Source organism: Lycorma delicatula, chromosome 13 (genome assembly GCF_047948215.1).
Source record: "Lycorma delicatula isolate Av1 chromosome 13, ASM4794821v1, whole genome shotgun sequence".
Lineage (NCBI taxonomy): Eukaryota > Metazoa > Arthropoda > Insecta > Hemiptera > Fulgoridae > Lycorma > Lycorma delicatula.
Window position 1 is genome coordinate 11397769 of NC_134467.1, and position 23378 is coordinate 11421146.

Consider the following 23378-nt stretch of genomic DNA (forward strand, 5'->3'; position numbering starts at 1 on the left):
TTTAAGTTTGATTCTGGAACTTGTTGAATGTGTACTTAAAACATTTCCTTTCTTTTAACAGATATAGCCTTTACAAATTTCTTCATCATTCTCAGTTTGATACAAAATAGTGGTAAGAAGATTTTACCATATTATATTTTTGCTGCAGGTTCTAATATCTGACATGGCTGGTTTTTCATGATCCACTGTTTCATTATCTCAGCAACCCGATCACATAAGAAGGTTATTTATATTTAGTATATCCATTTTATTGTTCAAGAAGCATGGAAAATATTTTAGGTCACAAAATATTCATTCTTGATCATTGTATTCTAAAATTTAAAAAAAAATTAATTTTAGATTCTCACAGCACTCTTTCAGGTGCATAGAATATCCTACTGGCATTTTTTTTTTTTTGTCTTCAGTCATTTGACTGGTTTGATGCAGCTCTCCAAGATTCCCTATCTAGTGCTAGTCGTTTCATTTCAGTATACCCTCTACATCCTACATCCCTAACAATTTGTTTTACATATTCCAAACGTGGCCTGCCTACACAATTTTTTCCTTCTACCTGTCCTTCCAATATTAAAGCGACTATTCCAGGATGCCTTACTATGTGGCCTATAAGTCTGTCTCTTCTTTTAACTATATTTTTCCAAATGCTTCTTTCTTCATCTATTTGCCGCAATACCTCTTCATTTGTCACTTTATCCACCCATCTGATTTTTAACATTCTCCTATAGTACCACATTTCAAAAGCTTCTAATCTTTTCTTCTCAGATACTCCGATCGTCCAAGTTTCACTTCCGTATAAAGCGACACTCCAAACATACACTTTCAAAAGTCTTTTCCTGACATTTAAATTAATTTTTGATGTAAACAAATTATATTTCTTACTGAAGGCTCGTTTAGCTTGTGCTATTCGGCATTTTATATCGCTCCCGTTTCGTCCATCTTTAGTAATTCTACTTTCCAAATAACAAAATTCTTCTACCTCCATAATCTTTTCTCCTCCTATTTTCACATTGAGCTTTGTTATTTCTACTACATTTCATTACTTTTGTTTTGTTCTTGTTTATTTTCACGCGATAGTTCTTGCGTAGGACTTCATCTATGCCGTTCATTGTTTCTTCTAAATCCTTTTTACTCTTGGCTAGAATTACTATATCATCAGCAAATCATAGCATCTTTATCTTTTCACCTTGTACTGTTACTCCGAATATAACTAGTTAAACTAATTGTTCTGTATTCTTCACATTTATCTGCCCCTGCTTTCTTTGGTATCATTACTATAACACTTTTTTTGAAGTCTGACGGAAATTTCCCTTTTTCATAAATATTACACACCAGTTTGTATAATCTATCAATCGCTTCCTCACCTGCACTGCGCAGTAATTCTACAGGTATTCCGTGTATTCCAGGAGCCTTTCTGCCTACTGGCATAGAAACATTATATTTGTTACTTTGAAGGACTGCTGTGGGGTTTTTTTTTTTAAAAGAAACATGAGTTGTTTACATTTGTTTTCATCTTAGGTTATGTTTAACTGTTTCAACAGACTAGGAATATTGAAACAACAAAACTATTGGTAAATAAATAATTTTTTATTTTATCTAATAAATATAGAAGAAAAGAAAGAGGCTGAATAATTTTTTTTTTGATTTTACATAACTTAACCTTTGTTTAAAATGTGATGATAGATATAATACTAAATTATGTAATATAATAATACAAAATATTATATAATAATATAATAATTATGAAATAATACAAAATATAATACTAGAATTTCTTATAGAACTGAATTTAATTATCATTAATCTTGCAGTTAAATTTGACTGGTTTTACTAGACTGGATAACAGACACTTGATAAAAAGTATTTTTAAAAGTGTTAGAGTATTGCTTATTTCAGTTTAATATTTGTTTTTTTTTTTTTTTTTTTTAATTTTAGAGTTGTGAAGAATTGGTATCATGTTTGACTCGACGTGATTTTGCTGATTTTACTGCTCAGTTAGAAGGTTTAGCATCTATTTATCAATTGAATGCCGAGAAAAAAGTAAAATGTAAAGCGTTTTCAGCACTAGCATCGCTGGAAGCAGATCTAGCTACTCTTGCATCATTGCAGTCCATCATTAAAGAACCCTTTAATCTCGTTCATAAATCACCCGTTGGTGTTCTACAAAAGAGACGAGGAGGTAATTATTCGGTTTTAGTTTCCTTTTTATTTTTTAATCATTAGTAATACACCTCTGAAATCATTTTATCCAAACATACAATCATATTGTGAAAGAAGAATAAAAAAGAACTAAGGTATAAGGAAATGTACTAAATGGAATAAGAAGTACTTCCTAAAAAAATAGTCATTGTTCCACTATTTCTAACTGGAAACAGAAGTCAAAGAGAGGCATTCTGGCCCTCAGCCAGAACAGTAGGTTTAATAAGAATAAAGTCACTTGATATTTCTAGATCTGGAGAATCATTTGATAATGTGAGCGTGAAATAAAATTAGGTCTTATGATGGTACTGTAGAAATTTGTATAAAATAACTGTTCCAGCATGGTATTTGTTGTGCCACTCTTACACACATATGTGGAAATTTAGTTGACCTCTGCAATCTTTTCTTCTCCATTTTTTCTACCCTTTGTATTGTCCAGATTTATTTGTGATCATCTCCTATTTAAAAAAATAAAGTTATCAATAAAAGGTTTTTTTTACGTTGTTGAAGTTATATGACTGAATTAGTGACCACAAGTCTTACTTAATACTTTCACTGGTGCTGTTTCAATCAAAAATTCATGTCAATTTTTTTTTTTATGTTAATGAAGTTTTTACATTATAATAATTACTTGTAAATATAGTTTTTTGTCTGACGTAAATAAAAATACTATGAAAATAGCACCAGTGATACACTATGTTTAGTGTTATGCTTTGTGCAGCTGTTATTATTTTTTTTCATTATTTTTTTCAAAACATCTGCTCATTTCAAATCAGTTATGCCATCGACAAATATTAATATTGTCACTCGGAGGTCACGATTAAACTCTATGATGCTAGTTGAATTGTACCTAAAGATAAAAATTTAGCAAACTACAAAACAAAGAAGGCTTTCTATTCAGGAGTCACTATTTTCGTTAGTGGTGCTATTAAGCCGAAAGATAGGGAATCAATCTATGGCCATGCGTGCAATTAAAATTGTCCTTTTTGGTCTTTGATTTTAGCCTCAAATCAACTGTACACCTCATCCAAACAAATTAAAACTCCGATATTCTTTTTTGTACACGGGTAAATTAAAACATTAAAAGGCAGTAAATGAAATGTTATATCTTTATTTGTAATAAATAAATATTTTTGTTATAGGATAGGAAATATTTTTTGAGTATGCTAAAATTTTTTTCTGAAATTGAATTTTTACAAATCTGTTTTTTAAAAATTTATATCAGAAGTATTTTTAAAAATTTTTTAACAGTATTCTAATTTGGAAATTAAATTAAAATGAGAAGTATATGTAGCATTGCTGAAAAACATTGAAAAACATCACCTTCAAAGAAACTTTTACTATACATAGTAAACAAATGTTTTAACTCAAACCAACACTACTAACGTAAAGAAATTAAATCTTACTGTATGCCAGAAAAGCCAGACTAATATGAGTTTATAACTTTGTTTTCAAAATTGGGGTAACAGAGAGGGTTGCTATGTAGATGTCAACTACGCTGCTATATTGGTATACTTAACTGTGGTGTATATGCTTCAGTCTTTACATTTATTTCTAGATCTTGCCAGTTTTTGTATCGATGGGCAGATATGTATTGTGAATGAAATATATTTGATATTCAGTTTTTTTTGTTTGTTGGAATCTGTGTTTGGTCAAAGTATATTTTTATACATATACCTTTTTTTCCATCTATTCTGCTAAATAGTTTAGTATCAGGAAATAGACTTTAGTTTTCCATTGAGCCATGTGTGCATTGCTGCAGTCTACGCATAGTTTGTTAAAAGACTCGCAACTAGACTAGAACTGGACCAGGGTCGTCCAGTTCATTATACTGTATTCTCAAGAAATGAGATCCATGAGATATAGGATGGCGTAGGAACCGACCACCGACCTTTACCAACTTCAAACTAGTAATTCAAAATAGCTTAAGTACATTTTAAAACTGTTATTCCTAAATGACAGCGTGATAAAATGAATAATCCTGTTACAAGGCTGTTGTAATAATGACACCTGATAAATAAGATCCTGTGATTGAATTGTACAGCGCTACTGAAAGAAATCAAAACACTCCAATCAGATTGACAGCTAACATGTTCTCTAGACCTTTTTTGTCATCCTTAAATATTCTGAGGATTAAACGAGTTTATTAAGCTTATTAGAAATTTAGTTTTGTCTCAATTTAAATTAATTTTTCTCATATTTCTTTTAATATTTTCAGGGCATCCAATGAAGTTGACGTATTTTGTGTCACCGTATGATCTTTTAGATCCTGTAAATAAAGAATCAAAACCATTGGTAGTTAGTAATTTGGATGTTGGGAACAGTGTAACTGTATGCATTGAAGGTTCACAATCGCATAAACTACAAACATCAACATTAATAACGGTCAATTCTAGTGGAAAAAAGTAAGTAATGTATTTTTTAAATTAATATAATTATTATTTTTAATAATAATTAAATTATATCATTGATTATACCATGAAGGTGAAACATTTTAAAGAGGTCATAAAATGTGGGTGATGGCTACAAGTTCAGTTTTCCCAGTGGGGCAGGAAAACTTTATATGGACAGACTGAAAAAGTGCATAAAATTCAATAGAATATCAAGATATTTTGACAGATAGTTTTTTGTTGGTATTAAAAGTCTCATCTATTACAAATTTCCATCTGAAGAACAAACTGTACATCCATATTACTAAATCTAACTTCATTATAGGAAGTTAGAAGTTAAAATTAAGATAATTATTAAGATTTTTATTAACAAATTGTTTTTGGTATGATTAGACAGGATGTGGATTTATATGTCCTATAAATTTTATAAATACAGATGCACATACCACAAAAAAATCAAATTTTATTAATGTATTGTAACAGTTAGAATTGTTAGCAGAGAGATAAATAGAATATATATGTATAATACTTCGTTAAAAAACATTTAAGATATATTAATTAAATATGAACGAACAATCAAAGACAGACAGACTCCAGAAAATTGAAAGGAGAATTAGAAGAACCTGCATCAGTAAAAAGTATCAGAAAGACAGGCAGTGGTGGAACATGCCTAACAAAGTCTTTAGAGATATCATGAGGATGCAAGATTCAAGAGTTCTGAAACAGATAGTACAGTACAATCTCGACTCAAAGAATACCTAGATGGAATGCAGATGGATCAAAGAAATAAGAGAGGATATGAAGAAAATTGGACTTACACCAGAAGACATCACAGATAAGATAAAATTAAAACAAAAACACTTGCTTCACATTCACAAGAAAAAGCTCATAACATAAACATTTTCAATACTAGAAAGGGCACAAAGATTGGAATGTATGAAAATGTATTGGGAGGACTGCAAGGCCCAAACTGTCCCATCGAAGAGACTTTGGTAATGGACTGACTAAAGTGATCCTGTGCGGTCATAAAAGACAATAATAACACGTCAACATAAAATTTTGGAACTGAAAAGGGAGTAGGTGTTCTATATACTCATAGTATTTTATATGTTGAATCTGAATATTTATTTCAAAACAACCCACCACGTAACATTCTTAAGTTACAACCTCTTAAATTTATTTATTCTATCATTCATGGAACAAACAATACAAATAAGTTGTTACGTCTGTATGTTTGCTTATTCACATCTTATTTATAATGACATGCATGCCGTAGACTTACATTTGATACATAACAATTAAATAGTATCATTTCATTCCAAGCCAGAGATGTCAGCGAGTCAAGTAATGAGTAATTCAATGTGATGAAATTTTCTTCAGTATGAGTTCAGCTCTTAGTATGACTTGTATTATTTAGTTGTGGCAGTGGTTTTATCGTACATATATTATAATGATTGTTTCGTAAGCGATACCGTAAATTTAGTGAAAGATTTTTATGACAAAACAACTCTGTATTATTTTATTGAACATAAAAATTTTTTAAGTTGTGTGTGCATGTGTGTTTCGCACTGTGTTTTATTGCAGAGCATGGTGAAGCACTTTTTTGAAGTATTTTAAGTGATTATAGTATTTATAAATTAAAATTTAATTATTTTTATAATTAATTATTTCAGTTTTATTAAAACATTTTTAATATTACAATAAATAAAAATCGCATGTAAAAATTCTCCAAATATTTTTTTTTTTATGTTTGCGGAGAATTCACCATGAAAAGTCAACAAAATCCAGTATCAAATCTTTTGAAAACCGGTTACAAACATTATTTTGACTGTCCCTTGGGAGCCAAGATAAATCCTGGGCTCCACATGTAGCATGCATCAAGTGTTATGTTAAATAAACCTGGTGTTTAAAAGGAAAAAAAAGAACATTTGCCTTTTGGCATAGCTATGATTTGGTGAGAGCCTAATAAAACCATTATGATGACTGCTGTTTTTGCTTAACAAATGATATTGGTTTCAGTTCAAACAATAAAAGCAATATTGCAAACCCAAATGCTCATTCAACTATGAGATAGATACTTTCTGGTGTTGAGTTACCAATTCCAATTGTTCCGACTTCTTGGAAAGAAATTTCTGATTCCCCAGAAGGCTCAAACAATGACTCCTCAACTTCATAAAGGAAACCGGAAATTCTTATCATAGAAATAGCAAACGCTATTGTGAACACTTTTAAATATGAAAAACCTCAGAAAGTATTCCTACAGACTTATTACGTACCGTATAAAAATAAACAAGCTTGATATCACCGTACTTTCTGCGTGTCCAATTAATTCGCTTATGCCAGGCTAAGTGAAACATGATTATGCCCTCTGTTGTAAAATATGCTGTTCCATAACAGTAAAAGTATCTATAATGTAATTAATACCTATTAATTACATTGAATAATCAAATACTGAACTCACCTCATCACACAAGGAGAACTGAGCGACCTAATTTGTGACTGGTATTTGTCAAAACAACATGCAGAACTCCTAGATTCATGTCTTAAAGAATGGAGTTTATTAGAAAAGGATACTAAAATTTCAGTATATAGAAATAGAAATGAAAATTTACTGAAATACTTTAGAAGAGATGGTTTAGTTGGTTCCTGCCGTGATGTTAAGGGACTAATGTCTGAACTGGACATCGAATATGTTATTCATGATTGGCGTTTATTTATAGACTCATCAAAAAGAAACTTAAAGGCAGTGTTGTTGCATAACTTATTTGCCTCTATATCGGTAGCACAAGCTGTAGAAATGAAAGAAACGTATGAAAGTAAGTCAAAATTTTTTAAAAGCTATTAAGTATGATGAACACTTATGGTAAATCTTCGCTGACCTGAAAGCGATAGGGCTTCTTCTCGATCTCCAGAGTGACTTTACAAAATATATGTGTTTTTTGTGTTGGTGGTGTAGTCAGGCTAGAGATAAACACTATGCAGTTAAAGACTGGCCAAAAATAAATCAGTTTACTCCAGGAAAAGAAAATTTCAATATTCCCATTGTCGAAGCAGATTGTATTATTTTACCACCTCTACACATAAAACTAGGCCTGATGAAGAATTTTGTAAATGCATTAGTTAAAGATGGAGAGGCCAGTTTTAAATATTTAGCTGAGGTTTGTTCACGATTAAGTGAAGCCAGATTAAAAGAGGGAATATTCATTGAGCCGCAAATAAGAAAATTAATTCTTGAAAATATATTTGAAAGCAAACTGAATTCTAACTATCAGCATGGAAGTCATTCCAAGATGTCGTTACTGGTTTTCTTGGAAACAAAATAGCTGAAAACCATGATGAAGTCTTAGTGAAATAAAAAAGTTTAGGTTGCAGAATGTCATTGAAAATTCATTTTGTAGATTCTCATTTGGACTTTTTGCCTTTAAAATTTGGTGACATCAGCAACGAACAAGGAGAAAGGTTCCACCAAGATATATTGCAGATGGAACAACGTTATCAGGGCAGATAAGATGAATCTATGATGAGTGACTACTGCTGGATGATAAAAAGAGAAGAAACTTCATGGAACATGAAAGAAAAATAAGAAATAAAGATAAATGTAAATGTCTGCAAAATAAAAGTAGGAATTTCAATTGTAATTATTATTATTATTTTTATATTCTGTTATTTAAGAAGTTTCTCAATATTTTAAAGGGTCATAACTAAAAATCTGAGGGTGATGAAGAAAAATTGATTTCATTTTAAGATTATGCATAAAAACTACATTCTAATTCATCTAATTTTATATCTCGGTTCCCAATTATTATTTTTTTGTTGAACTGTGTAATTAAATATGATAAACATTGTGTTTTTTTATGGAGAAAAGGGAGATGTAAAAGGTATTTGCTAAAAAATATATATTTAATTAATAAATTAATTGTTTATGAAAAATGTATACCTTATCTAAAAAGTAAATTACCATTTACTTTTTGTAAAGTTACTGTAAATGATCACAGACAAACCGTTAAATGTGAAATTAGGAGGCCGTTTACTGTCACTGTGTATTATAATATATAAGGCTAGTTGTTTGGGATACTGATTTGCATTTCTGGTACAGATATTTTATCTTCTCTTAAACATTCAGCTTGGTACAGTTATAATGAAAGGACCCAAACAGGGGAATTAGATATTCAATGAACATTTCTTCATGATTAATAAATATTACAAAACAATCTGAATATGACAAAATATTTTCATACATGTATTAAGACATGACCTTGATCTAAGAGATGATAATGAATAATAATTATTTCAAATATTATTAGCCAATTTTTATGGTGGAGTTACCTTTACCTTTCATTTAGAAGTTTCAAGTCCTAGTCGAGCGTGGCTCTTTTCACATGCTGTGTAGTACAAAGGTTTATTTTAATCCATCAATAACCATTATTGGCAATCAGTCTGTTGTTGATATATAAATAAATTATTATAATAATATTATATTTATAATTCAAATTTTTTTTTTCTTTTTTGGGAGGGTGGTGGAAATGCATTTATGTCAGTGTCGGGTTTCCACTGGTGATCTTACACAACCACCATCAGCAGACTATCAACTAAAACCACTCCCCTTTCTGTTAGGACTCCACCGGGAACCGTTTCACACATTACTTCAGGCTGAGTCCTTCTATCCTAGCCTGAGAAGGCCGCTACCTAATTTTCACCTGACTCAGAACTATCTAGGTTGTCCTTCTTAGTCCTGAGAATGTTCCCGACAAATCCGGCTACATTCTCCCAGCTGCTCAGGTCACAGGGCATCGATACAACCATGTTGTGAAGGCTCAGTGCCCTCAATAATAATAATAATAATAATTTATTATTTTCCTGTATAAGTTTATTTTGATTTTGTTTTTTTTTTATGAACAAATATGACAAATCCAAGCCTTAATGAAAAAGTGTTGTTTTAATTTTACAGTTTAGTTCCTGTGTATGGTCCACTCACTAATCAAAACAGTGCCAATTTGCCGGCTTGTTTTGTATTGAAATTAAGCAAACCGATGCCTATGTGTGTTCAATTGGTGCGCAAGATCAAACAGGTCACTGAAATCGATTGCGGTGATGTCAGTTCAGCAGTGCCATTGCTCAGCCTGATTGTTCAGCATGCAAATTTGACTACATCGGGTACTATTGACCCTGTTGATAACAAGGGACTGTTTGTGGTAAGTAGCTCTTTCATTAAGATAGTCTGTCAGAATTAAATGAAATTTTTGTATCTCATGTTTATGCTTAATTGTCAAGATTTTTTTTTCTGTTTTAGCAATTATGGAGTATGTTATTTCAACCAATTTACTTTTTCAGTTTTAGGCCTATGCTTTTTATATTTTTTTTTTATCATCAGTAAATGTTCTTTGATCTGTTCTTGTGTCATTTACAATTCTTCTATGTCCCTTTTAGTTTCTCTGATCCGGTTTTTTTTTTTTTTTTGAAGTGTTTAAACAGCCTGTTTGCCAGCTGCCTGTTAGGATTCATTCTTTAAAAGTGTCTGTAGAAGGTAGTTCTTTTTTTTCTGATTACATCTGACATTTCTCTACGTTGATGTACTCATTATTGTATCTTCTTTTGTACTCTTCTCTGTTTTTAATGGGCTTAAGATCTTTATGAGTATTCTTTGTTTTTTTGTTTATAATTTATTGAATAGAAGTTTCTTGTTAAATATCAGACATTCAGATGCATATAAAGCTTTCAGATGAACGACTGAAGGTGTTCTTAGTCTTGGTGGCTAGTTATATTTTATTGATTTTTGACTGATGGCTTCCTTTTCAGAGATGTTGATTATAATAATTTCTTCTAGGTATTTAAATTCTTCAGTTTTGCTAATTTTCCCTTATGTCATTAGAGTTTATTTGGGGACTGATTTGATGTTCATCATGAATACTGTTTTCGTAAAGGAGATCTGCAGTCCTGTCTTTTCTACTTGTTCTTTTAGTAAGTTTATTTGATTTGTTGCTGTCTATTGAATCTGATATAATAGCCAGATCATCTGTGAACGCTAGACTGTCTATGTTTTAAGTTATTTTTCTTGAATCACAGTCTGTTTTATGTAGATTTCATAAGAAAGCTACCTATTGTAATGAGTACCATGATTTGACTTCTGGAAAATTTTGACATATCTTCACTTTTCACATCCCTCAGACCCCAAAACAAGATAGAAAATATCGCCATAACTTTCTTATTAAGTAAAATATCAAATTCGTTTAAATTTCTTACTATTCTTTGGATAAGACCCTACAAGTTATCTGAGTAAAGTTTTTTGATAAAAAGTTTTTTGTAAAAAATGGGGTTTCAAAAAAATTACTCCCTCAATAAGCACAGTAAAGTGGTCGTTAATCCTCTTAAACATTACCTAAAACTTTTGTCTGAAACAATTTTTGATACGACCAACCCTTATGGCATGGGATGACCAAATTATTGCTGAAATTGTAAGAAGATGGGGCTTGTCGTATGCTAAACATGTGAAATTTTTTTTCACATGCAACAATTGTTGTATTGAGTAAATTTGAAGGTTTTTTTAACTTTAAGAGGGAAATCTTTTTTATCCCCTACTTAGTTAGCACTGGTGAAATCTTCCTTCACCTTTCAGTGTGCTAAAAGGGATTTTTTTCTTGTTTAATACATACACATAATATTATTTTTCTTATTTTCCCAAATTAGAGATAGTGAAGTTATAGAAATCTTTAATTGTTTGCTGAGGTTTTAGTTTATTTATATTCAACTTGCCAAATGTCTGCTCTTTATACTGTCAAACTGTTTTTTTTTTTTAGTTGATTACTCTCTGATGCTAGTCATTTTTATCAATCTCCTTCAATTGCAGGTTGTGTTTTCAAATCTATTGCTTTAAAATATTTCAAATTCTAGTTTTTAATTTATTAATTAAATGGAAATGAGATTTTTCAATTTAGACCTTGTAAGGTTCTCTCTTAATTCTCTTTTAATTCTGTATATCTAGTGTAGCATTTGAAAAAACATATTTTTTTTTTTTTTTTTAGGAAAAATTTGAAACATACATATTGTAACAAAATAGTTTTTATTAGAGTTCTTCAGGAAAGACAGACTTATGCTGCGTTTGGCTGCTCTCCAAGTGGCCTTATCATTAGTGTGATTATGAATCGATTTGTTTTCTGAGGTTTTTCAAGTAATAAAACAAGTAAAAGTAAGCTGGACTCCAAGTTGGGATAGGTGATAGATACTTCAGAGATATTTCATTTGTTAATGTAAAAAGTTGATAGTTCTTAAACATATGTTGGCAAACTGTTAAACAAAGAATCCATTTATTTGTTTTCTGATTTATGGATTTTTTTCTGATTGTGACCTGTAAACAAGAAAGGCTATTGTTGTGCATTTCTAAGCTCACCATGTCCACTGTTTGGCCTTCCAATTTAATTTTTCCTTTCGTTTTTTATTTTAAACAAAGTTTTGATGTCAAAAGTGATAATTGGCTACTATTCTCATAATGTTTTATCTGCGAATTGTATGATGAAAAAACACAGTGTCTCATCTTCCATGATTTTTTTTTTGTATGAAATTTTACTTATCTTGTTGATCAGTCAGACCATTAAAGGTCTCCTGCCAGTGTCATCTTGCTTCTTTCAGATGTAGGAGCCAACAGTTTTATAAAGAGTTTTTGACAAATATAATGCTTCCTCAACAGGTTTCCTTCTACTTTTTTGAATAATCTAATCTTTTTGTCATATGTTGCATCAGATGTGTACCTACTATGGAAACTATTATAAACACTAATAAGATCTTTGTAGAAATAGTTTTATCATGCATAAATTTGTTTTTATTTAAATTCTGTTTCACCATTGTGATATTTGTTTCTTGCAGTCTAATGGTAGAATTTCTAATTGTGACAGTGTCTTGTGAGTATTACTTAAACTTGTTTAGAAGTGGAATCGGGAATGTGATATCGGTTGTGATGATTTGATCTACCAACTTGTGAAATAATAATTTCCTATTGCAATTTTTATTTTGGGCAGAAGGTAGAAATTCTAAAAACTGTAAGCAATTTCATGTATTATATATATAATATATAAAAATGTTTATAATTTTTTGTGGTTTCAGGTGTTACCAGACCAAGTACACTGTTATTTTATGACTGAAAATAAACAGTTAGATGGTATTTTAGTTACTAGCATACCTTTTACGCATCCAGCACATGTGCCACAAATACTTGTGTACCTGAGACAACAATCATTATTGAATGCTGTCATAACTAGTTGTGTTCGACCATATTCCAGTAAACAAGGTATATATTTTGTTACATTACTTAATTTATTTGATACTCTTATAATAATTAGTTATTAATTTCTGGACTAGAGAATAAATGTCCTGGAGAAGATTTTAAAATATTCCCTTATGACGAAATGATTAATAACATTAAAACATCTTCTGAGTAGCAAAAAAAAGAAATTTAATAAGTAAAAATAAATGTTAACATAATAATGTTAATGAACCAGTTAGTAAATTTAAACAGAATTAAGCAGTTCTTCATATAGTTAGTTATCTTTGCTTGCATTTTGTAATGGACATCACAGTAATTAGCCAGGCCTCGGTCAGGATGCCACCGATGTAAATGCCTCGGCAGACATTTGCAATTTTGTAATGGACAACTGGGTATAAGATAAGCTTGAGTTGCAGTGATATTATTAATGGTAAATACTCATTAAAGTAAATATTTTTTATGTATTTATATGCCAAATGGGAAAACCTCAATCAAAACTATAACATAATGTTTCCTGTAGAGTTATTGGATATTTTTATTTAGATTAATTATTGTTTAAATCATTTACTCTGTTCTTTGGAAAGTTCATTATTTCCGTTAGAGCCTAGTTGGAGTGCCTGTTTCAAATCTCAGAAATGTTCTGTTACATATTTTATGGGTATTAATTATTAAAAAATTTATATTGAATTAAATTTCCCCCCAAAAATTGGTTTATTAAAAATTGTCAAAATCTAGAAAAAGAGAAAGGGATGAATGTTAAGGAAGGATAATGTATATGTTTATGAAAGAGTGCAGGATGAAATAATCATTATTATTCAAACGGTTAGCTCAAGATTCCCTTCAGGCAGTAAGTAACTTATTCCTTCCAAACTCTTCATGAACGGATTAGCACGATATTAAAATAATTGGCCGATTTAGATATTTGTTACAACAAAAGTTTGCTTTTTTAAAAAAGTAAAGAACCTGTTTAGGTCGATCATGAAGAACGCTCATACTCGTTCCTGGATCTGCTTTGTGTGAAGAAATATATTCAACTGAATTTATTTACTTTATATCAGCTAAACTTTCACCAGGATTATGCATTCTATAATCTAACATCAAATGTTAGTTTTTCCATTCTTGTGTAAAGATATCATGACCTCTGATGGGAATATATGTGCAAAATTTCAAAGTGCAAAATAATGAAAACAGTTCATATAAACAGATCTGGAAATGCTTCATTAGCGAGTTACGGTTAGCGAAAGATTTAGCCTGGAATTCAGCTCTCCTGGTGAAATGAGGTCATACTAAAATTTTATGACGTTAATAGAGAAGCAAAATTAATGGTTTCCTATATTTCTTGATATGAAAAATTGAATAAACTAGGTTTCAGAACTGTATCTCAAATAGTTTTCCATGATAACTGACTATTTTGTCTGAAAACTGTTTTTAGGTTTACAGTACAATAACTTTGTTATGCGATTAATAAATTTGTAAAGTTTATTAACACAATTAATAGAGAATTTAATTCTAAAAATAGATTTAAATAAGTCTGATAAAAATCAAATAAACATTTAAAAAAATCAAATTTTACTGAAGAAGAAACAGAAAAAACAAATAAAATGACTTGCACATTGGAAATAACTAATTTTTCAGTATATTAAAAAAAAAATTATATTATTTAATATTGTTTAATTTTGAAATTTAATTTTCATTCCTTATAGTCTGTTCAAAATGATCTCCTTGGTATTTGATACAAAATCTAGTATGACATATAACATCAAAGGATGCTTTTCTAATACGAGGGTTATTTTTTTTTCAAGGTCCAGTCGGTCAGGAAATTAAAACCACAGTGAAAATAAAACATTTTTTATTTGTAACAAGTACTTACATAGTCGCTACTCCAATTTAGACATTTGTCGCAGTGTGGTACCAACTTTCCAATACCCTCGTCATAGAACGGAGGCGTCTGTGTTTTCAGCCATGTTTCTACACTGGTCTGCAGCTCTTGGTGGAATTCATGGAACGTGGCACGACCATCACACTGCAGCATCATACTGCGTGACTCTTCAACATCTACGAAGGGCAATTCAGAATAAGCGGAGAGGAATGTTGTCATCAGGAATTGTCTTTCTCCATGACAATGCTCGGCCGCACACTGCAGCTGTAACAAAGAAACTCCTGCAGCATTTTCGTTGGGAAGTGTTTGATCACCCACCATACAGCCCGGACTTGGGTCCATCCGATTTTCACCTCTTTGCTCACATCAAACGCTGGCTAGGAGGACAACATTGTGGCACAGACATCGAGCTGCAGACCAGCGTAGAAACACTGTTGAAAACACAGGCGGCTCCGTTCTATGATGAGGGTATTGGAAAGTTGGTACCACGCTACGAATGTCTAAATCGGAGTGGCAACTATGTAGAGAAATAGCGTAACAATGTAAGTACTTGTTACAAATTAAAAATTTTTTATTTTCACTGTGGTTTTAATTTTGTGACCGATCGGACCTTGAAAAAAATAACCCTTGTAGTATCATGGTTGTTCTTAAGATATTCAAATGCATTTAGAATTCAGTTCAATGATTCTTTGGAATTAACTTTTTCTGCATAAATGTGTTCCTTTAAATAACTCCAAAGATAATAGTCCAAGTGATTTAAATTGGGAGACCCATGAGGCCAATTAATTGATACACCTAGACAATCCAGTCGCCCGGAAAACTTAAGTTTAAATGCTGTCTAATGTTTTGTGAATAATGAGGTGGTGCATCGTCTTGTTGGAATAACATTTGCTCCCTTTTTTTAAGAGGTACATCTTCCAGCAGAATTGGCAACTGATTTTGTAAAAAAATCTTTGTACGCAATACCAGAAAAGCCATTTTGAAAAATAAATGGTCTGATTAACTAGTTCTAATTTATACCAAAGTTTGACTTTCAATTGCAATTATATTTTCAATCGATCGGATATTCACATTTTGCAGCCCGGCCATTTCTATTTCAATGAAAAATAATTAACTTGGGCTGATACGGGAAGACTAGGTGTGTATTCTGGTAATATTCTCCTTCAGTCCGTCCTCTGAAGTCCTTTTGGTTTAACAGGAATTTGTGTTCTGTGGGGGTCCTAGTTTTTGGTGGAAGCTTCCAGACACATGTATGTCCGGGAAGGGTTTGGGGTATCGCATGGCCTCCATCATTGTCCTGGTTCACTTGAAACAGAGGTGAAACAGACATAAAAAGGAGGCATATTCTATGTTGCAAAAAAGATGTAACAGACCTTGTTAAGGATAGTATGAAAAACCTCTCATGTTTCAACCTACCTACACATGCACGTGCAAAAAAAATTAGATTCAGATGTTTTCAATAAAAGTTGAAAGTTAACAATTTATTTAATTTATCATTTTGAATAATTAAATGGTCTACTAGAAGTTAACACGGGATAGGGTAATATATATTTCCGTTAGTAATAGTTAATATTATATTAGGATGGGACCAACATAACACCAAGCCAATGGATTTTGAATAAAAGGTTTAAAAGATATTTTATTTTAACTTGTTTATTTAACTGAAGACTTCCACTAAATTGACTGTAGACAATGAAAAGGGTCCGGCCAGGTAGCATCATCTTATCTATTTCCTGTTGAGGACACCTGCGGAGCATAATACAGCAAAACCATATGTTTAATTATTAATAATCACTCATTAGAAGATTAGATCTAACATTAAATTTTATCTATATCTATACTATTGTAGGATATTATAATGGGGTAGATTAAATTAATATCGGTTCAAGTATTTATTTTATTTTACATTTAATTTGAATAAAATACAAAACAACTAAATGTTTAATTATTTGTTAAGCACTGGTTAGGGTGTTATATTATATTTTCTAATGTATTATTGTATGATACTGAAATGGGGTAAATAAAATCGATTTAATTTTGGTAAAAAAAAAACCGTATGTCCATATATTATGAACTGTACAAGTTTACATGCAATATGAGACTTCACGTCCACATCTCTTTTTAATGACCTTTTTTTTAAAGGCCTGCAATCATTTCTTGGAGTTCCCTATTGGCTCACCTGATGTAGAGGCTCCTGGCCTAGTTTATCATACACAAATCCTCGTCTTGCCTTTTCACAGTGGTTCATCTGACACAGCGTGAGGCCTTTTCCTCACACCTTCCGGTGTAGGATACTAGGTGTAGGGTCCTTTCGGCCCCTACACCTATTTTCTGAGATAGCTGTGCTTGGACACGGCTGTTCTCCCCGAACAGTCCGTGTGCCTGTACTATACCTTCTTCTGATACGGTTTTTATATTTGCGTCGTAGCAAAGTGTGGTGTTTCTGACAAACCACAGTGCTCCTAAGTCATTTGCAGCCCCACATTTTGGATGGCCTCAAGCGTTTTCTGGAACATGAAGCATAACAGAGCCCCTTGTGCTGGGTAGGCATATGTCAGAATTGGCAAGATGTAGAGTCGGAGTATGAGTATTTTAGTCGCCAGTGGAGTGGGGCTGGCTCGATTAAGCGCTGTGTATAGGGAAGCCCTGATGGCCTTTACCCTCTGGGTCACATATTACATGTTTCCCTAAGGTAAGCCGTTTATCCAGGACCGCTCCCAGATACTTAAATTTTGTCTCAATGGGTACTTTTTCTCCTGAGATTACCAGCTGTCTAGCCGGAGTTCGTCGCTTGCATGTGAATAGCACAGCCATGGACTTTTCCCCGTTGACCCAGATTCTCCACATATCAAGCAACAGCTCCACTAAATCCAGCTGCTGTTGGAGTCTCTCGACTGCGTAGTCCATATTTCAGGATGTGTGTAGTAATATATCATCATTGGTGTGTAAAGCGGTGTTGACGTCTTTATACCAGCATATCATTTGTATATGCAATGAACTGAATCGATGAAAGGACTGGTCCCTGGGGAACCCCAGCAATTATCGCACTAGTAGTTGATAAGGATCCCCAACGCATACTGCAAACTGTCTTCCCAGTAAGTAAGACCTTATTAGCTTGACATGGCGGCCAGGGACTGTTGTGTGAGCGAGTTTATATAGTAGGTCGTCATGCCAAACTTTATCGAAGGGTTTAGCCACATCCAAGAAAATGACCACTTTCCTGTTCAAGTCTCCGACAAGGCTATCCACCAGTCGAACTAGTTGAGGCTGAGCCACCGGTCCCAAACATTGCCGAAGTCGTTTGAGAAAAATTTTTTTGAACAACTTTGACAATGCAGATGGTAGTAAGAAGATCGGCCTTAATTCTGGGGGTAATAAAGACTTTTCCCCGGTTAGGGTAGACATACCACCTTCACCGTTTTCCAGCATTCTGGTAAATACCCTACATACAAAATGACACATGAAAAGGGTGGCCATGGTTGCTATGAGAACAGGGAGAATGTTCTGGTATGCCCTTGAGCTTGTCCACCCACACACACAACACAGAGCACTAGAAAATACGTCCTTTCACAAGCACTGATAGACAGAGACTCTTGCACTACACAAACCACAAATAAGAGACTAATTAGTCGTTGAACAGGTGTACAATAACTTCAATTCAAATTTTGTTTCTGAAAAGAACAGTATTACCAACTATAGGTTTTCAATAAACTCAAAAAATGTTTATTAATACAGTATTCTTGAAATCCTGTTTTTGTAGAATGTTTTAAATCTGTTTTGTAACTGTTTAGCTAACCAAATACTACATTCACATTTACTATATTTGTTTATTATTAACTGTGCTTTTTAAACAAAAACTGAAGAATATATTGCAGAAATTTCCAGAATAAATCATTTCATTTATTTTTTGTTCAGTTTCTTCTTCAGTAAAATTTGATTTTTTAAAACGTTTATTTGATTTGTATTGGACCACATCACTATTTTTAGAATTAAATTCTCTACAAGTTTTGTTAATAAATTTTACGCATTTAGTTATTGTATTGCAAATTTAAAAAAAATAGTTTTCAGACAATAAATGTTTCAGTTTTACTTTGGATATCATCAAAACTACTGGAGATACAGTTTTGAAACCTATTCTATCAATTTTTTGGATCAAAAACCGTAGGAAACCATTAGTTTTGCTCCTTAATTAGCATCCCAAAAATTTCAGAACAACCTCATTTCACCAGGAGAGCTGAATTCTAGACGAAATCTTTCACTAGCCGTAAACTCGCTAATGAAGTGTTTTCAAAAGTTGATATACATATTATCAACTTTTTTCATTATTTTGATGAGAGGAATACACCTGTGAAGTATTGCTGGGTTCCTCGTGGGACAGTCTGTATAAACAGATTTGCTTGTAGGTTTCATTTCTAACAAGGTGTCATTTCAGAACATACACTAGAGAAATAAAGTGCATCTACTTATCAAGTTTAATATTGCTGCCAGCATATTTTTCACTGTTATTAAATCATTAAATCTATAATATTGCTACATTGCTTGTTTCATAAAATGCCCTCTGTGTCTATGCTAGGTAAAATTGTAATTTTTTATTACTGATTAGATTGTGGTTATTAGTACTTTTTGTCTGTACAGATGATGAATGTATGAAACGCTTGTTACCCAGCCTTCTTTCCATGCAATTTATATATGAAGCTGAAAGTTCCATTACATGCTTCCAAAAACTTCTATAAATATTTGTAACTGATTTATAGTTCTGTTAGTATAGTCTACAAGCATTTTATCAATAATAATTTCTGTTAAAGTTGACATGGAAAAGGTGATTATGATGGAAGTGACACCGTTATCTTACCAACAAGTCTCCATATCGTTGGAACATCCTATTGAAGAAAGTATGGCTACCGCTGAGTTGGATTTGTCTGATATTACGAACGTGACGTGTAAAATGTATAATACTTCACAAGATAATCACGCCAACGATTATGATACAAGGGTATTGCAAAGGTATGTTGTACTTTTAAAACTTATTTTATTATAAAATATTTATTAAATTATGAATTATTCATTTGGGTTGTTGCAGTCATCCTTTTTTTCTTGTGTTTTTTAACACAATAAAACCTAAATTAATAGATTCTCATAGAACCAGATAAATTTTCTGTTATGAAATGAATTCTATTTAATATAGCAATTAATCTGTATAAAACAAATTTGAAAGTAGAAAAAATATTGTTAACGCAAAATTAATTTAAATTCAAAATTTATAGGGTCGTTTTGTTCATTAAACGATCACCAGTAGATAAGTTGAAATTACTGTAAAAAAATCAGTCTATAAAAATTAAAGAATAATTAGTAATGGTAGTAATAAATGTGAGTTAGTATTTCCATTATTACGTAAGCCTGCAGTGGTTGTGTTTTTTTAGTTTTTGGTAATTGATTCTTATGTATTTTTTAGTACTGAATCTGAAATTTTTCCCATCATGTCAGGATTTTTGCAAATTACAAATTTCAAAATTTATAAAAAGTTGAAAAATTGCGAAAATGTGATACAGTAAAATAAATATAAAAGTTTTTTTTAACAGTAATAATAATATATTCACTTTTTGGCTTATACTATGCATTCTTATTGCTAAACAGTTGAATGGTCTGAAGATGTGGGCGGGGGGTTATTGACCCCCTAATTTCTAAAGAAAATTACCACAAAATAAGCCTAATTTCTATTACAGTGCATTTTTAAATTAATTTATTTTTATTTAATTAATTTTTATGAGGTACATCATGCCTTTAAAAATCACTCCCCCTCTTCACCCACCTTTAATGATGAAGTGTGTAAAATACTTACAATTTAATTCCATGTGTGAAGTTTCGTTGAACAACTTATACTCTACTTTGCGCTTTAACTTCTATGTTTTCTGTAGTGTTCATCTCTGTGAAAAATCCTCCGGTAGTCTCCTGTCATGGTAGTAGTCCATTTTCCTTTATACCTCCTTGCCATTTCTTTCATATTCTGATTAGATTTTAGCCCAAGATGTTCTAATAATGTATCACCACTGATTTCCCTCCTATTATGTATTACAATTTATTCCTTATGGTGAAATGTTCTGAAAGTTTTGGTAAGTAATACTAAGACATACATTGCTAAATGTTTATGTATTACATTTTTACATTTCTCTATTATAATTTTTTAAATTTTGCTATAAAAGTTTTTTTGCATACTTTATTAGTAATTTTTTTACATTTTAGAAATGTTACATTGTAGGTAAACTTAATTAGGTTATGTTTTATATGTGTTAAAGGAAAATTAGGTACATCTATCGACATTCAATTTGAAGGTTTACCGTCATTGTTAACGATTCTAGTAGTTAAAAAGGTTAAAAAATGAAAAATTCAATTTTATATTTTGTAATATCAATGTAAGTAAATTACCTATTACTATGACAAATTTGATTGCGTATGAGAGTGCATTTAAAGCGATTAGATGCTGTCATTTACTGAACAGTTGTTTACAATTGAGTACTCATAACAAAACAAATGATATACCGTAGTAAAGTGAAGTAATCAGATTGCTGTACCACATTAAACTCTATTTATAAAAGCAGAGCATTTATTTATGATAAACTTTATAAAATAAAATAATTTCATTATTAATTGTGTAAAAATCTGAATTTTATGTAATGTGCATTAACAATGGTGCACGTCATTGCTGTCGCACACCTTTTTAATGTGATATTCTTTATGTTTTTCTGTAATATTGTTTCATGACATACTATAATAGAAAAACCAACACCTTTAAAATAAGTAAACACAAACAGTAATAAAATCAAAATTATAACCCAGTTTAAATACCGTGGAGAAATAATAACAAATAACCTGAACAAATAAACCTCAATCCAAATAACAAGAAACAAACTAGCAACAAGAAAAAACTCACAACACGAATATTTTCAACACTAGAAAGGCCACAAAGCTCTAAACATATGAAAAAGTACTGGGAGAGTCGCAAGTCCCAAATAGTACCATCGAAAAGACTTGGATAATGTACTGACTAAAATGACTATGTGCTTTCATAAAAAATAAAATAATATTAAAAAAAGTTATTAAATTAATTTAAAAGACGAAAGTCATAGTAATACTTTAATGCATTTAAATTTTTACATATTTAGATATGCATCTTAATTTTAAGTATGAATTACCAAGCTCACTCTATTTTAAACTAGTCAGTTTTTTTTTTCAGGAAAGTGTTTTTAACATTAATACTTTTAATCTGTGTTGGGATCCTGGATCCTGTTAGTATATTTTTCAGGCTACTAAATCAGATTAGTTGTTGAATGATATTTTAAGAAATTCACTATAAATAGTATTTAATGCCGCTTTGTTGTTATGTTTAAAGTAAACAAAATTAGTTAAAAAAAAGGCCTTCTGAAATTTAGTAAATAAATCTTAGGGTTAAATATAGAAAAAAAATGACCAAACTGAACAAATTATTCTATTTGAAACCATATTGTCAGATCTCAGTGTCAGAGTGGAAACATCCGACTTTCACCTTTCTGCCTTTCTATTGGTTCAAATCTCAGTTTGGATTGGCATTTTTTTATTTTTGAATTTTAGAACATAGGAGCTCTTAGATTAAGGAAGTAGGAGATTGTTGTGGAGATGGAAAGACGTAAGCAGTTCATATTGGAACTTAGTAGGATTTTGTTCTGTAATCCAATCTCATGTTCAAATTTTACTTCTTTATAAATTAATAGCTCTTCTTTTATTACATGTATTTTCTTTACAAAAGTAAAGGATTTTAATTTGCAACTTGATTTTAAATATTTACATGTTTTCAATGCGATTGATATATTTTATTTATGGTATTTATATACTTGTAAATGTTCTGAAAACTTCTTTCTTTTTAATTTCTGTTTGCCATTCTTATGATGAATTTTTAAAAATGTTACTATTGTAACACACATTCCAATGAAGCAGAGATCCCTGTGCAAGCATTAAATTTAATAAAAAACAAAAGTAGTTAGTGAATTTTATAAACAATTATATTTTGTTAAATACGGTTTGGTAAATTGTTAATTTTTAATGAAGTTTTCCTTCGTTACTTTTTCATCAGTGTGCATTCTGATTTTGAAAAATGATAAATCAGAATTAATTTTTATGTTTGAGAGAGAGAGAGCTTTTATAAAAGAGGCATAATAGATAACACTGCACTGTAAGATTTAATTTTCATATCATGTTATTATAGTTATAACTCTTGTTGCCTTTTACCTTTATCTATATCATTTTGTTTTCTCAATAATGATTAGTCAGATGTGAAGCATGTTTGAATATTCACTTAATATGAAGAAATATTTACCACAATTATTATTATTATCGGCAAAATAACAAAAAAAATATAAGTGTTGTTCTGGTTAGTTATTTTGCAATTTGTAACATTTTATAGACAACTACAAGTGTTCCTCACTAATTAAAGAGATAAGAGACTGTAGAAAAATGACAGTGAAACTAATACTAATTTTCAGCATAATCTCTGGCTACATTTATTCATTTTTCCCATCTTTGTATAAGCTTTTTTATTCGAGGAGTAAAGAACCGTTTATCTGGATGTCTTAGCCATTCTTGTGGTGCATTTTGCCTGCTCATTGTGCTGAACTCTACCGTATAAAAACTC

At 31.1% G+C, this 23378-nt stretch overlaps 1 protein-coding gene across 1 annotated transcript in view; it reads left to right on the forward strand.

The window, feature by feature from the left end:
* MED1 (Mediator complex subunit 1) overlaps window positions 1-23378 on the forward strand; it is a 49599-nt gene that overhangs the window by 11920 nt on the left and 14301 nt on the right. Inside the window, exons 5-9 of the mRNA XM_075381674.1 lie at window positions 1930-2173; window positions 4412-4598; window positions 9532-9775; window positions 12678-12861; window positions 19522-19720. Coding sequence (XP_075237789.1) covers window positions 1930-2173; window positions 4412-4598; window positions 9532-9775; window positions 12678-12861; window positions 19522-19720 — 1058 coding nt within the window. The remainder of the gene's footprint in view (window positions 1-1929; window positions 2174-4411; window positions 4599-9531; window positions 9776-12677; window positions 12862-19521; window positions 19721-23378) is intronic.